A 13,591-nucleotide genomic window follows, 5' to 3' on the forward strand; every position below is an offset into this window, starting at 1 on the left:
GCGCGTCAGAACTGTCGATCGATGAGTCGAGCGCCATATCCTGTTCTTATGAGGACGTCTTTCAGCGTCTGGGACGGCATGGTAGAACAGTGGTTAGCACTGCTGCTTCACAGCTCCAGGGACCTGGGTTTGATTCCCGGCTTGGGTCACTGTCTGTCTGGAGTTTGCACATTCTCCCCGTGTCTGCGTGGGTTTCCTCCAGGTTCTCCGGTTTCCTCCCACAGTTCAAAGATGTGCGGGTTAGGTTAATTGGCCATTCTAAATTGCCCCTTAGTGTCCCGGGATGCGTAGGTTAGAGGGATTAGCGGGTAAAATGTGTAGGGATATGGGGATAGGGCCTGGGTGGGGTTGTGGTCGGTGCAGACCCGATGGGCCGAATGGCCTCTTTTTGCACTGTAGCGTTTCTATGAGTCTTTCTATGATTCTGTAGGTGTCTAACCCCCCAGGGACAAATTCCCTCGGTGACTCACAACACCCTGCACACTATACTGTGGTTAGTGTCACTGCCAGAGACACATTCTGCGCCCCCTCAAGACCCAGGCCAAGACGGTATGCCATGCAGAGTCCTCTAACGTAGTCCATACAGTCCTAGGACAGTCTCTAAAATATACCTCCGACAGCCCTGGCCTCAGCCCAGGACAGTCTCTGACACCTCCTCAGATAGTCTTATAACTCTTACACTCACATAGTCTATCGCTATTCCACTCTGGTCCTCGACCATGCCTTGGTCATAAGTAAGTCTCCCCACCACCCCTCTCATGCTCCCGCTGCCCATCCTGTCTCTATAACCCCTCCCTTTCATGTTACACTCCCCCCAGTAGTCTTGCTTCTGCTCCCCCGCCCCACTCCTGTCATGTTCCATACACCTCCTCCCAGTCCTGCCTCTGTCTCCTCCCCCAGCCCCAGTCCTGCCTCTGTCTCCTCCCCCAACCCCAGTCTTGCCTCTGTCCCCTCCCCCAACCCCAGTCTTGCCTCTGTCCCCTCCCCCAACCCCAGTCTTGCCTCTGTCCCCTCCTCCACCCCCAGTCCTGCCTCTGTCCCCTCCCCCCCCACCAGTCCTGCCTCTGTCCCCTCCCCCAGCCCCAGTCTTGCCTCTGTCCCTCCTCCCCAGTACTGCCTGCCCCCCCCACCCCCAGGCCTGCCACTGTCCCCTCCAAGTCCAAGTTCCACACACATGAGGACGGCCTAAACCGTCACATTATCAGTAACCCCCACAGCTTGCCTCCTGGACTTGCAGGCTGTCCTGTCTGGAGACAATACACATCTCTTTAACCTGTGCTTAATGCTCCCTCCACCCACATTGTCTGTATCTTTAAGATCTGGTTGGCTGTAGGGATTCGCATTCTAATCAGTATTCTGTAACTTGATTTTGTGTCTCTGTGCCCTGTTTGAGAGCAGATTTCCACTCCATCTGATGAAGGAGCAGCGCTCCGAAAGCTAATGGCATTTGCTACCAAATAAACCTGTTGGACTTTAACCTGGTGTTGTTAAAACTCTTACTGTGCTTACCCCAGTCCAACGCCGGCATCTCCACATCATGACTGTCCCCTCCACCAGCCCCAGTCCTGCCTCTGTCCCTCCTCCCCAGTCCTGCATGTCCCCCACCCCCAGTCCTGCCTCTGTCCCCTCCAGTCCTGCCCCTGTCCCCCCCAGTCCCAGTCTTGCCTCTGATCCCCCCACCCTCAGTCGTGCCTCTGTCCCCTCCACCCCAGTCCTGCCTGTGTGTCCCCCACCCCCAGTCGTGCCTCTGTCCCCTCCACCCCAGTCCTGCCTGTGTCTCCCCCACCCCCAGTCGTGCCTCTGTCCCCTCCCCCAGTCCTGCCTCTGCCCCACCCAGTCCCAGTCTTGCCTCTATCTCCCCCCCCACCTCCAGTCCTGCCTCTGTCCCCCCCACCTCAGTCCTGCCTTTGTCCCCCCCACCCCAGTCCTGCCTCTGTTCCCCCCACCACTGTCTTGCCTCTGTACCCCCCAGACCTGCCTTTGCCCCCGCACCCCAGTCCTGCCTCTGTCCCCTCCCCCACCCCAGTCTTGCCTCTGTTCCCCCCGCCCCTGTCTTGCCTCTGTTCCCCCCCAGACCTGCCTTTGCCCCTGCAGCCCAGTCCTGCCTCTGTTACCCCTCGCAATCCCAGTCCTGCCTGTTTCCCTCCCCACCCCCCGTCCCAGTCCAGCCTCCGTCTCTCCCCCCAGTCCTGCCTCCGTCTCTCCCCCCAGTCCTGCCTCCGTCTCTCCCCCCAGTCCTGCCTCTGTCTCCCCCCCACCCCGCCCCCAGTCCCAGTCCTGCCTCCGTCTCTCTCCCCCCAGTCCTGCTCCCTCTCTCCCCCCAGTCCTGCCTCCGTCTCTCCCCCCAGTCCTGCCTCCGTCTCTCCCCCCAGTCCTGCCTCCATCTCTCCCCCCAGTCCTGCCTCCGTCTCTCCCCCCAGTCCTGCCTCCGTCTCTCCCCCCAGTCCTGCCTCCATCTCTCCCCCCAGTCCTGCCTCCGTCTCTCCCCCCAGTCCTGCCTCTGTCTCCCCCCCACCCCCCAGTCCCAGTCCTGCCTCCGTCTCTCCCCCCAGTCCTGCTCCCCCTCTCCCCCCAGTCCTGCCTCTGTCTCCCCCCCACCCCCCAGTCCCAGTCCTGCCTCCGTCTCTCCCCCCAGTCCTGCTCCCCCTCTCCCCCCAGTCCTGCCTCCGTCTCTCCCCCCAGTCCTGCCTCCGTCTCTCCCCCCAGTCCTGCCTCTGTCTCCCCCCCACCCCCCAGTCCCAGTCCTGCCTCCGTTTCTCTGCCCAGTCCTGCCTCTGACTCCCCCTCTCCCGGCCACAAGTCCCAGTCCTGCATCAGTCTCCCCCCCCGCCCCAGTCCCAGTCCCACCTCCGTCTCTCCCCCCAGTCCTGCCTCCGTCTCTCCCCCCAGTCCTGCCTCTGTCTCCCCCTCACCCCGCCCCCAGTCCCAGGCCTGCCTCCGTCTCTCCGCCCAGTTCTGCCACTGTCTCCTCCGCCGGTCCCAGTCCCAGGCCTGCTTCTGTCTCCCCCCCAACCAGCCCCAGTCCCAGTCCCGCCTCCATCTCTCACCCCAGTCCTGCCTCTGTCTCCCCCGCACCCCCCCATCCCAGTCCTGCCTCCGTCTCTCTGCCCAGTCCTGCCTCTGTCTCCCCCCCACCCCCAGTCCCTGTCCCGCCTCCCTGTCTCCCCCCAGTCCTGCCTCCGTCTCTCTGCCCAGTCTTGCCTCTGTCTCCCCCCCACCCCCAGTCCCAGTCCCACCTCCCTGTCTCCCCCAAGTCCTGCCTCCGTCTCTCCCCCCAGTTCTGCCTCTGTCTCTCCCCCCCAGTTCCAGTCCTGCCTCCGTCTCCCCCCCGCCCCAGTCCCGCCTCCCTCTCTCCCCCCAGTCCTGCCTCTGTCTCCCTCGACCCGCCCCCAGTCCCAGTCCTGCCTCCGTCTCTCCCCCCGCCCCCAGTCCCAGTCCTGCCTCTGTCTCTCCTCCGCCCCCAGTCCCAGTCCTGCCTCCCTCTCTCCCCACCTCTAGTCCTGCCTCTGTCTCCACCGCCCCGCCCCCAGTCCCAGTCCTGCCTCCCTCTCTCCCCCCAGTCCGTCCTGCCTCCCTCTTTCCCCCTAGTCCAAGTCCTGCCTCCCTCTCTCCCCCCAGTCCCAGTCCAGCCTCCCTCTCTCCCCCCAGTCCTAGTCCTGCCTCCCTCTCTCCCCCCAGTCGTGCCTCTGTCTCCACCCCCAGTCCCAGTCCTGCCTCCCGCTCTCCCCCCAGTCCAAGTCCTGCCTCCCTCTCTCCCCCCAGTCCCAGTCCTGCCTCCCTCTCTCCCCCCAGTCCCAGTCCTGCCTCTGTCTCCACCCCCCCCCCAGTCCCAGTCCTGTCTCCCTCTCTCCCCCCAGTCCCAGTCCTGTCTCCCTCTCTCCCCCCAGTCCCAGTCCTGCCTCCCTCTCTCCCCACTGTCCCAGTCCATCCTCTGTCTCCACCCCCCCCCCCCCCCCCCGCCCCCAGTCCCAGTCCTGCCTCCCTCTCTCCCCACTGTCCCAGTCCATCCTCTGTCTCCACCCCCCCCCCCCGCCCCCAGTCCCAGTCCTGCCTCCCTCTCTCCCCCCAGTCCCAGTCCTGTCTCCCTCTCTCCCCCCAGTCCCAGTCCTGCCTCCCTCTCTCCCCACTGTCCCAGTCCATCCTCTGTCTCCACCCCCCCCCCCCCCGCCCCCAGTCCCAGTCCTGCCTCCCTCTCTCCCCACTGTCCCAGTCCTGCCTCTGTCTCCACCCCCCCCCCCCCCCCGCCCCCAGTCCCAGTCCTGCCTCCCTCTCTCCCCACTGTCCCAGTCCTGCCTCTGTCTCCACCCCCCCCGCCCCCAGTCCCAGTCCTGCCTCCCTCTCTCTCCTCTCTATTGGCCTTGTCTCCTGTGCCCAGGCTTGGCATTGCTGTTCAATAGAGCTGCTGGCCTCTGATTGGCCGGAGGCTCTCAGCAGACAAAACTCCTGCTCCTGGGGTCCTTGCTCCCAGTGATGGGCCAGCTAAGTGCCTTATTGAAGAGATGTGGCACAGGGTTCTCACCAACTCTCAGCTGGAGACAGGGTTGCAAACGTTGGAGCCACATGATTCAGGGATATGGAAGGGACCAGATGTGGAGGAGTGCTGGGATCTCAAAGTGTTGCTGGGTTACTAAAGTTTACAAAGGGATGGGGGGGGGGGCGGGGGGGGGGAATAATTTGAACACAAGGATGGGAATTTTAAAATTATTCAAATTAGCTGGTCAGTGAAGTGCCAGGGCTCTGAGATTGCTTGGCATGATTGGCAGGTTAATGATAGCAGAGTACGACCGGGTCATGTGATTGTCAAGCGACAGAAGACAGTCAAAGAATAAGCCATACTCATTTTCAGAATGTGTGAGGTACATTCGATTCCATACAGTCGCTGTTTACTGCCAGGAACCTGGGTTCAATTCCGGCCTTGGGTCACTGTCTGCGTGGAGTTTTCACGTTCTCCCTGTGTCTGCGTGGGTTTCCTCCGGGTGCTCCGGTTTCCTCCCACAGTCCAAAGATGTGCGGGTTAGATGGATTGGCCATGCTAAATTGCCCCATAGTGTCAGGAGGATTAGCAGGGTAAATATGTGGGGTCAAGTGGATAGGGCCTGGGTGGGATTGTGGTCGGTGCAAACTGGATGGGCTGAATGGCCTCCTTCTGCACTGTAGGGATTCTATGGATTCTATGATTCTATACCTGAATACCAGTTAACATTAGTACCAGGATATTACTAAAGAGAGCACACACATTGGTAAAAAGGGATTTATTTTCTATTTAGTAAACTTACTTTGATATCTTTTGGATTGTACATATAAATGTATTTTCATACACACACATATACATACATATATCTAACATACACCCATTGTACATTAAAGTGCACATTTACAGCATACTTTATTGTCTGTATAATTATATATTCACACACCCATTATATGAAACTTGTGTATACTAAGTATAACTCACATATACATCTTATGAAGGTGGGCATTTTTGTACATATTGGAGGGAGTTTTTGTACATATGGGCAGCACAGTGCTATCTGTAGCAATAAACAACAGGCACCCAATCCTTTGCTGCTTCCGAAATACAAGTCAAAGATTTTCGAATGCTATTCTGGGGTATGTATCTGGAACTTCCTATTTATGGGATGTATTACAGCAGATTTGGAAACAAGCTGCAAGACATTGTCAGACTTGATATGTTGTAAGAGTTGAGACGAAACACGATAATAGGATACCCGTGTGGAGCATAAACCCTGGAGTAGAGCAGTTAAGACCATTACTTCCCAAACATTTTCCCACTGTAACCCCATTTTACTGCCTCAGACCTCATGTGACGCCAAGGTGAAAATTGGGGGGGAGGGATAATGAGAGTTGTGTGCGGGGGAGGTGGGAGGCTTCACCTCCATCTCCCTCCTTCACCTCATCTCCCTCCTTCACCCCATCTCCCTCCTTCGCCCCATCTCCCCCTTCACCCCATCTCCCTCCTTCACCCCATCTCCCTCCTTCACCCCATCTCCCTCCTTCACCCCATCTCTCCCTCCTTCGCCCCATCTCCCTCCTCCACCCCATCTCCCTCCTTCACCCCATCTCCCTCCTTCACCCCATCTCCCTCCTCCACCCCATCTCTCCCTCCTTCGCCCCATCTCCCTCCTCCACCCCATCTCCCTCCTTCACCCCCATCTCCCTCCTTCACCCCATCTCCCTCCTCCATTACCCCCTCTCCCCTTTTACCCCATCTCCCCCTCCATCACCCCCATCTCCCCCTCCTTCACCTCATCTCCCTCTTTCACCCCGTCTCCTCTTTGAACAGAATGGCCTGTAAGTGCTATAAAATTCTGCAATTTACTTTGGTAAAATGAAACTCTTTGCAATGAGCCAGTGTTACGGTGATTTTCTTTTTGATGATTCTTATAATCAACAGATTCTTATAATCAACAGCTAAAAAAGAATTTGTGTTTTGTTTTAATAATTCACTTTCTGTTGCAGGTTTGTGCTTATTAAAATGAATGGTATCCCTACTGAGGATGGGAAATATTTCTGAACTTATGACATTCACTGTAAACACTCCCAGGTCAGCTTTAGCGCATGTTGAATAAAACTCCTTCTTCCTCTGTCCTAACACTATCTCTAATGTAGAATCTGAAGATTATCCCCCACTGTATATTATCCTTGTCTCCCCTCAGCCTCACTCAGTGAGGTTGTAAGTTGATGTTGAATCATAACGTTTCCACTGTTTCCCCATTGGGACTTTACAGCCTCACTCGACCCGAGACTGGAAAATCCCGCCTGAGGTCAATGGAACTTCCCAATGTCCGTCCCTTGCCTGCTCTGATTCCCGTGGCGGGCGGAGGGGGAAAATTCTGGTTTTAGGTCCAGGCTGGCTAAAACCGTTTCTCTCACAGTCATTAATGACAGAAGTCCTGAATCCATTAGCCCGGCCTGAGTTTAATCTCCAGTCCCCAAGTCTTCTTGAACGAAACGCACTATTCTGCATCATTATCAAATCTGCGACATTCCTGATTGGAATAATCCTGGATTTCCCTTTCCTCTGCCTGGATATACATTCCCAACATTGTTCCTTAAAATAGTGACAGCTGGACTGGATGTCGATTCAAACAATGGTCTGAACAATAAAGTGGCATAAACAACATCAACTCCTGTGGAATGAAAAGTCCCACTGAACTCATACATCTTAGCAACAAAACTCCACAGATTCGAATCAAGATTTACTCTTCAATCTGGAGCTTTTGAGGCAGGAATGAAACGCGACTCATTGACAATGGATAAATCTACTCGCTGGAGCCTCAGTGACTTGTGAGGAGTACATTGAGCTGGATGGAGGGTGGAGGTGGAGTGGAGGCAGGTGTAGGGTGGGGGTGTTGTGTTGGGGAGGGTGGGGTAGATGAGGGGGAGGGGGATGCGGGGTTGGGGAGAGTGGGGTGAGTGTGGGAGGTGTGGAGTTGGAGAGAGTGGGGTGGGTGTGGGGAGAGGGGGGTGTGGGGTGTCAGTGTGGGTCTGGTGTGGGGGTGGTAGTGTGGGGGGTGTGAGTGGGGGATGGGCTGGGTGATGGGTATGGGGGATGTGGGGGAGTCGGGGTGGGGGTAGGTCTGGGTGGTGGGGATGGGTGTGGCAGGTGTGAGTGGGGGATGGGCTGGGTGTGGGGTATGTGTGTGGGAGTGAGTATATGGGTGAAGGTGGAAACATTCAGCTTCAGGGTATTTGGCAGCATTTCAGCCTTTGCTGGATGACCAAGTTAACCCGTTCTGGATGAGACGTTGAACTGAGGCTCCATCCTTTTTTTATTTGTTCATGGGATGTGGGTGTCGCTAGCTGTGACAGCATTTATTGCCCATCCCTAATTGCCCTTGAACTGAGTGACTTGCTGTGTTATTTCAGAGGGCAGTTGGGAGTCAACCACATTGCTGTGGCTCTGGAGTCACATGTAGGCCAGACCTGGTTCACTAATGTCCTTCTCTAAAGACACCCAAGAGAAAACATTGTTTGGAGGAGATTCCAATGCATGATCTTTGAAAGACAGATGGGTTTTCCCACAATCGACAATGGTTTCATGGTCATCAGCAGATTCTTAATTCCAGATATTTTTTATTGAATTCAGATTCCACCAGCTGTTGTGGCGGGATTCGAACCCGGGTCCCCAGAACATCAGCTGAGTTTCTGGATGAATAGTCTAGTGATAATACCAGTAAGCCATCACCTCCTTGCTCTCTTCGGTGACCCAGTGGCATCATTTCAAGGATGGGTAGGAGAGTTCGGCTTCCTCTCCCCTCCTATTGTGGCCAATGTTTATCCCTCAACCAATCTCAGTGAAACTGATGGTCTGGTCATTTTCACATTGTGACTTGGGGGATCTTGCTGTGCACTGATTGTCCACTGCGCTTCCTGCATTACAACAGAGACTACATTGCAAAGGTATTCACTGTCTGCAAAGTGCTTGGGGATGCCCTGAGAAAGATTTTGTACAAGATACTTCACTTCCTATGTTCATCGAGGTCATGATTTCTTTGAGGGGGCCTTTGTAAGTTAGGAAGCAGTGAAACATCTATGCGTGATTCAAAGTGAATTTTTAAAAAATGTGACAGCGACGGGCCTTGTTACCGTTGGAAACCATGTTCGTAGGCAGCTGGCTACACACTAGGTGATTTGCCCCATGTACAAAGTAGACTGAGTAATGGTGTTGTGAAGGACACCTTCAAAAAGTCACTGCTGAAAGTGCGGTTTCCTGTGGCATAGAAAATAATCGTTACCAATGTTTTATTTCATTAAAAACTTATCGTTTGTTGTTCCAGCCAATCACAAAATTGTCCCCTTTGATCCAGCGGTCCAATGGCTTTATTCACCACCTCAGCCACGGGCACGGCGATGGAGTCTTTAGCATCTCTGGATGTAGTTCACACCTGCTGAATCTGTAAAACATGTGACAGCAATCACAGAGATGTAGCAACCAGAGAAAACAAACCAATGTTATAATCCCACCAGATCTTATTGCTGGACAGATCCCAGGGTGGAACCTGGCTTGATTGTTCCTAACGTTTATCTTTTTGTTCAGAGATGTGGAGGGCAGTTCCTTATCAGAGACCCAGGGCAGAATTTTACCGTCCCGGCCACCATAGGAATTGTAGCGGGCGGGACACAGACTATGCAAAGGTCCGTTGACCTTGGGCGGGATTTTCCGGTCTTGGGGCAAGCACGGCCAGAAAATCCCGCCTTCAAAGTCTGCTTGTGTACTTTTAACACAAGAATAAAACATTTATTAAAGAAGAACTATATTACACTACTCCCTCACCCCAACTATACTTTACAGATATATACAGATTCATAAGAGTAACACATCTTATCTAATGTTCACAGTAAGTACACAGTCCATGTAAACCAAAAGACAAACTATGGTCAGACACCCCACATTCTAAAGCCAAAGTGACAGTACCACCTAAAACAACGTCTACAGACTTCTCATCAAATCCCCCTCACACTATGAGCCAACTGGTCTCACGGGAACTCTGTCTTTCAAAGATCATTCCTTGGGATCTCCTCCAAACAATGCTTTCTCTTGGATGTCTTCACCAAAGATCCAGTTCCAGGATTTTAACCTCTTTCGATTATATCTTCAAATAATTTTCTAAAAAGATTATTTCACATTGTCGATGGCAAGAGCAGCATTTATTGCCCATCCCTAATTGTCCTTGAGAAGGTGGTGGTGAGTGTCTTCTAGAACTGCTGCAGTCAATGTGGTGTAGGTACATCCACAGCGCTGTTGGGGAGGGAGCCCCAGGATTTTGACACAGCGACAGTTAAGGAACGAACAGTGATATATTTCCAAGTCAGGATGGTGAGTGACTTGGAGGGGAACCTCCAGGTGGTGGTGTTCCCCTGTGTCGGCGGCCCTTGTCCTTTTAAATATTAGGGGTCGTGGTTTTGGAAGGTGCCGTTGAAGGAGCCTTGGTGAGTTGTTGCAGTGCATCTTGTAGATAGTACACACTGCTGCTACTGTGCATCAATGGTGGATGTAGTGAATGTTTGTGGATGTGGTGTCAATCAGGCGGGCTGCTGTGTCCTGGATGGTATCAAGCTTTCTGGGTGTTGTTGGAGCTGCACTCATCCAGGCAAGTGGAGAGTATTCCAGCATACTCCTGATTTGTGCCTTGTAGACTGTGAGCAGACTTTGGAGAGTCAGGAGGTGAGTTACTCGCAGCAGGATTCCTAGCTTTTGATCGGCTCTTGTAGCCACAGTATTTATATGGCTAGTCCAGTTCACTCCAGTCTGATCAATAGTAACCCCCAGGATGTTGATAGTGGGGGATTCAGTGATGATAATATCATTGAATGTCAAGGGATGATGAAAAGATTTTCTTTTGTTCAAGATGGTCATTGGCTGGCGCTTGTATGGCACAAATGTTTCAGGGCGGCACGGTAGCACAATGGTTAGCACTGCTGCTTCACAGCTCCAGGGACCTGGGTTCGATTCCTGGCTTGGGTCACTGTCTGTGTGGAGTTTGCACATTCTCCCTGTGTCTGCGTGGGTTTCCTCCGGGTGCTCCGGTTTCCTCCCACAGTCCAAAGATGTGCGGGCTAGGTTGATTGGCCATTCTAAATTGTCCCTTAGTGTTCCAGGATGCATAGGTTAGAGGAGTTAGTGGGTAAATATATAGGGATGTGTGGATAGGGCCTGGGTGGGATTGTGGTCGATGGGCCGAATGGCCTCTTTCTGCACTGTAGGATTCTATGTTATTTGCCACTTATCACCCCAAGCCTGGATATTGTCCAGGTCTTGCTGCATGTGAATATGGACTGCTTCAGTATCTGAGGAGTCACGAATGGTGCTGAACATTGTGCAATCATTGCTAAACATTGCCACTTCTGACTTTATGATGATGGGAAGGTCATTGATGAAGCAGCTGAAGATGGTTAGGGCCTAGGACACTACCCTGAGCAACTCCTGCAGTGAGACTGCGAGGACTCTAACAGGTTAGTTAAGTACAACCTAGCCTTTTGAATCGGACTATTTTTGATTATATTTTCTGTCTCTAGATGCTATCCTATCATTACTTTTGCATATATATTCCAGTTTATTTCCTATCACTGTTGATAAGTCTATAATCTCCTAGTTTTGTTCCATCTCCTTTTGTTTATACAGGAACAACATTAGATGAGCTCCAATCCTTTGGCATACCCTTTTCCCATGGAACCTTTCTATACAATAAACCATTGAATAGAATAGTCTGCCATCTCCTCTTTCCCACACCACTCCTTTAGCCACACGCTGACTTTCCTGTTCTGTTTGTTCCTCTATCAGTTTGCACATTGAGTAATAATCCTAAAATGATTAGCTGTGAATTTCTGCTTTTGACTTTAGCTTGAACAGAACCTCTTTGATAATCTTATCTGTCATTGGAACACTACTGAACTCCTCCCCCTCTTTTTTTAGATCCTTCTCCCACTGTTTTGGGTGCCACTTACGCTGGCATCAGGTAGGCAGCCCCTCCATTGGGACTCTTGATCCAGACTGCAAAGGATACTATTCCCAAACTGAAACCTTTCTACCTCCACCAACAGCTCCATGGTGCTTTGGGCGATATTCCGGCTCTTTCCCGACAGTCTTCCTCCTTATCCTCACAGGCATTGTGTACTTCCTACCTATTGGACAGGAGCACTGTCTGTTGGACCTCATTCACTACATGTAAGTGAACATAGGCCAGCATTTCGGCTCTTCCTGACCAGTGGGTTCTGAGGTTGGGGGGGACACACCAGAAATTCAATGGTGGGGATTCCCTCCAGGCTCCGCCTGCCCCGACATTGTGATTTTACTGGGGTGGGCAAGACCTCAGGCAGGAAGCTCACCCCTGACCCAATTAAGGCTTACGAGTGGCTTCCATCAGAAGCTCAGTTCTGACTGGGAGCACCCTCCCCCTATTGGCCAGTGACCTCCAGATCTACCTCCCCTTCCAGCCAACCTGATTTGCAGGCAGGGCTCCAAGGCGGTACTTCCTCTCGAGCAAGTTATAAGGAGAGGCTGGATAGACTGGGACTTTTTTCCCTGGAGCGTAGGAGGCTGAGGGGTGATCTTATAGAGGTCTATAAAATAATGAGGGGCATAGACCAGATGGATAGTCAACATCTTTTTCCAAAGGTAGGGGAGCCTAAAACTAGAGGGCATAGGTTTAAGGTGAAAAAGGAGAGACGTAAAAGGGTCTACAGGAGCAATTCTTCCACTCAGAGGGTGGTGAGTGTCTGTTAATGCCAATTAATGCTTGTTCGAGCCTGGCCCCCGCAATGCTGAAAGTTCAGGCCAGAGTTAAGGCGGAGCAACCATGGAAAAGAACAATCCGGAAAAAAGAAACATGGTAAAGTTACCTTGAGTAAGGTAAGAGGTGGGCTCATCTGCTCAGTGGCTTTGCGTCAAGAATGACCAAGTGATACATTGCAGACCTGGACAAACCCCTGATTTGAGTCCATTTATGGTTACCCTGGTGCTTGGGTGACATCATGAACTGAGTTTCATGGGATTTTCCTGCTCTCTGTTCTTCACAGTGAGAAGATGTCAGAGAACCTCGGGTAAAGGCTGCTCCCAACTGACTCTTTCAACTGCCTGCGGAAATTGCAGGTGCCTTTTCCGACCCATCTGAGTGTAAATCACACAATCTGGGAAAGTGTAGCCTGAAATCTGGATGTTTCCCTTTTCTCCTTGTGTCACCAGCCCACTGTTAACAGTGGTGCCTCCGAACAACAACACTTCTGTCCCGACAGCCAACAATCACCGATGGGGTCAGCTCAGCCCAGCAGAGCCCATGGGTTTAGCAGCTGTCTTTGTGGAAGGATGATTTCCGGAAGGTGTTTCTGACTTTCAAACCATTAGCCAAGGCTCATTGTTGAAGAAGGCTGGATTTCACAATGCGATGCTAGTGGACACTCATTGCTGCAAGGAGCAATAACTCCAAACCAATAAATGCAGAGGAAAGAACAGAAAGAGTGTGGAACACCCAGCATGTCAGCTAGTATCCGGGGAGGGAGCAAACATGTCTCTGTTTCGGGTGTGGGCCCTTTTATCAAAACTGAAAAACTAAGAGGCAGAAGCTGAGTATTTCAACACAAACAGAAAGATGGGGAACGTATGCTTGCAGCACACACAAATCCCGCGAGGAATTAGAGCAGATAAACGGAAAGGGTTAACTTCATTTTCAACTGCTTCATCAATGACCTTCCCTCCATCATAAGGTGGGGATGTTCACTGAAGATAGGGACATCGGAGCAGGAGTAGGCCATTCTGTCCATCACGTCTGTTCCACCATTTAATACCATCATGGCTGATCATCCACTTCAATGCTTTTTTCTCCTTAAAATCCCCTCATCGCCACACTGCGGCGCCTGATCGGGCACTGAGGGAGAATTTAGCATGGCCAATGCACTTGACCAGCACGTCTTTCAGACTGTGGGAAGGAACCGGAGCACCCGGAGGAAACCCATGCAGACACAGGGAGAACATGCAGACTCCACACAGACAGTGACTCAAGCTGGAATTAAACCCGGATCCCTGGCACTGTAAGACAGCAGTGCTAACCACTGTGCCACCATGCCGCCCACT

The 13,591-nt window shown here is 52.6% G+C and overlaps 1 protein-coding gene across 6 annotated transcripts in view; it reads right to left on the reverse strand.

Moving 5' to 3' along the window:
• Positions 1 to 6,414: 6,414 nt before the first annotated feature.
• LOC144501430 (protein spinster homolog 1-like) overlaps positions 6,415 to 13,591 on the reverse strand; it is a 205,321-nt gene continuing 198,144 nt past the window's right edge. For all 6 annotated transcript variants that reach the window (XM_078225171.1, XM_078225174.1, XM_078225172.1 and 3 more), the window contains one exon: positions 6,415 to 8,918. In XM_078225171.1, the coding sequence (XP_078081297.1) occupies positions 8,884 to 8,918 (35 nt within the window). In that variant the 3' untranslated portion in view covers positions 6,415 to 8,883. The remainder of the gene's footprint in view (positions 8,919 to 13,591) is intronic.

Source organism: Mustelus asterias, chromosome 12 (genome assembly GCF_964213995.1).
Source record: "Mustelus asterias chromosome 12, sMusAst1.hap1.1, whole genome shotgun sequence".
Lineage (NCBI taxonomy): Eukaryota > Metazoa > Chordata > Chondrichthyes > Carcharhiniformes > Triakidae > Mustelus > Mustelus asterias.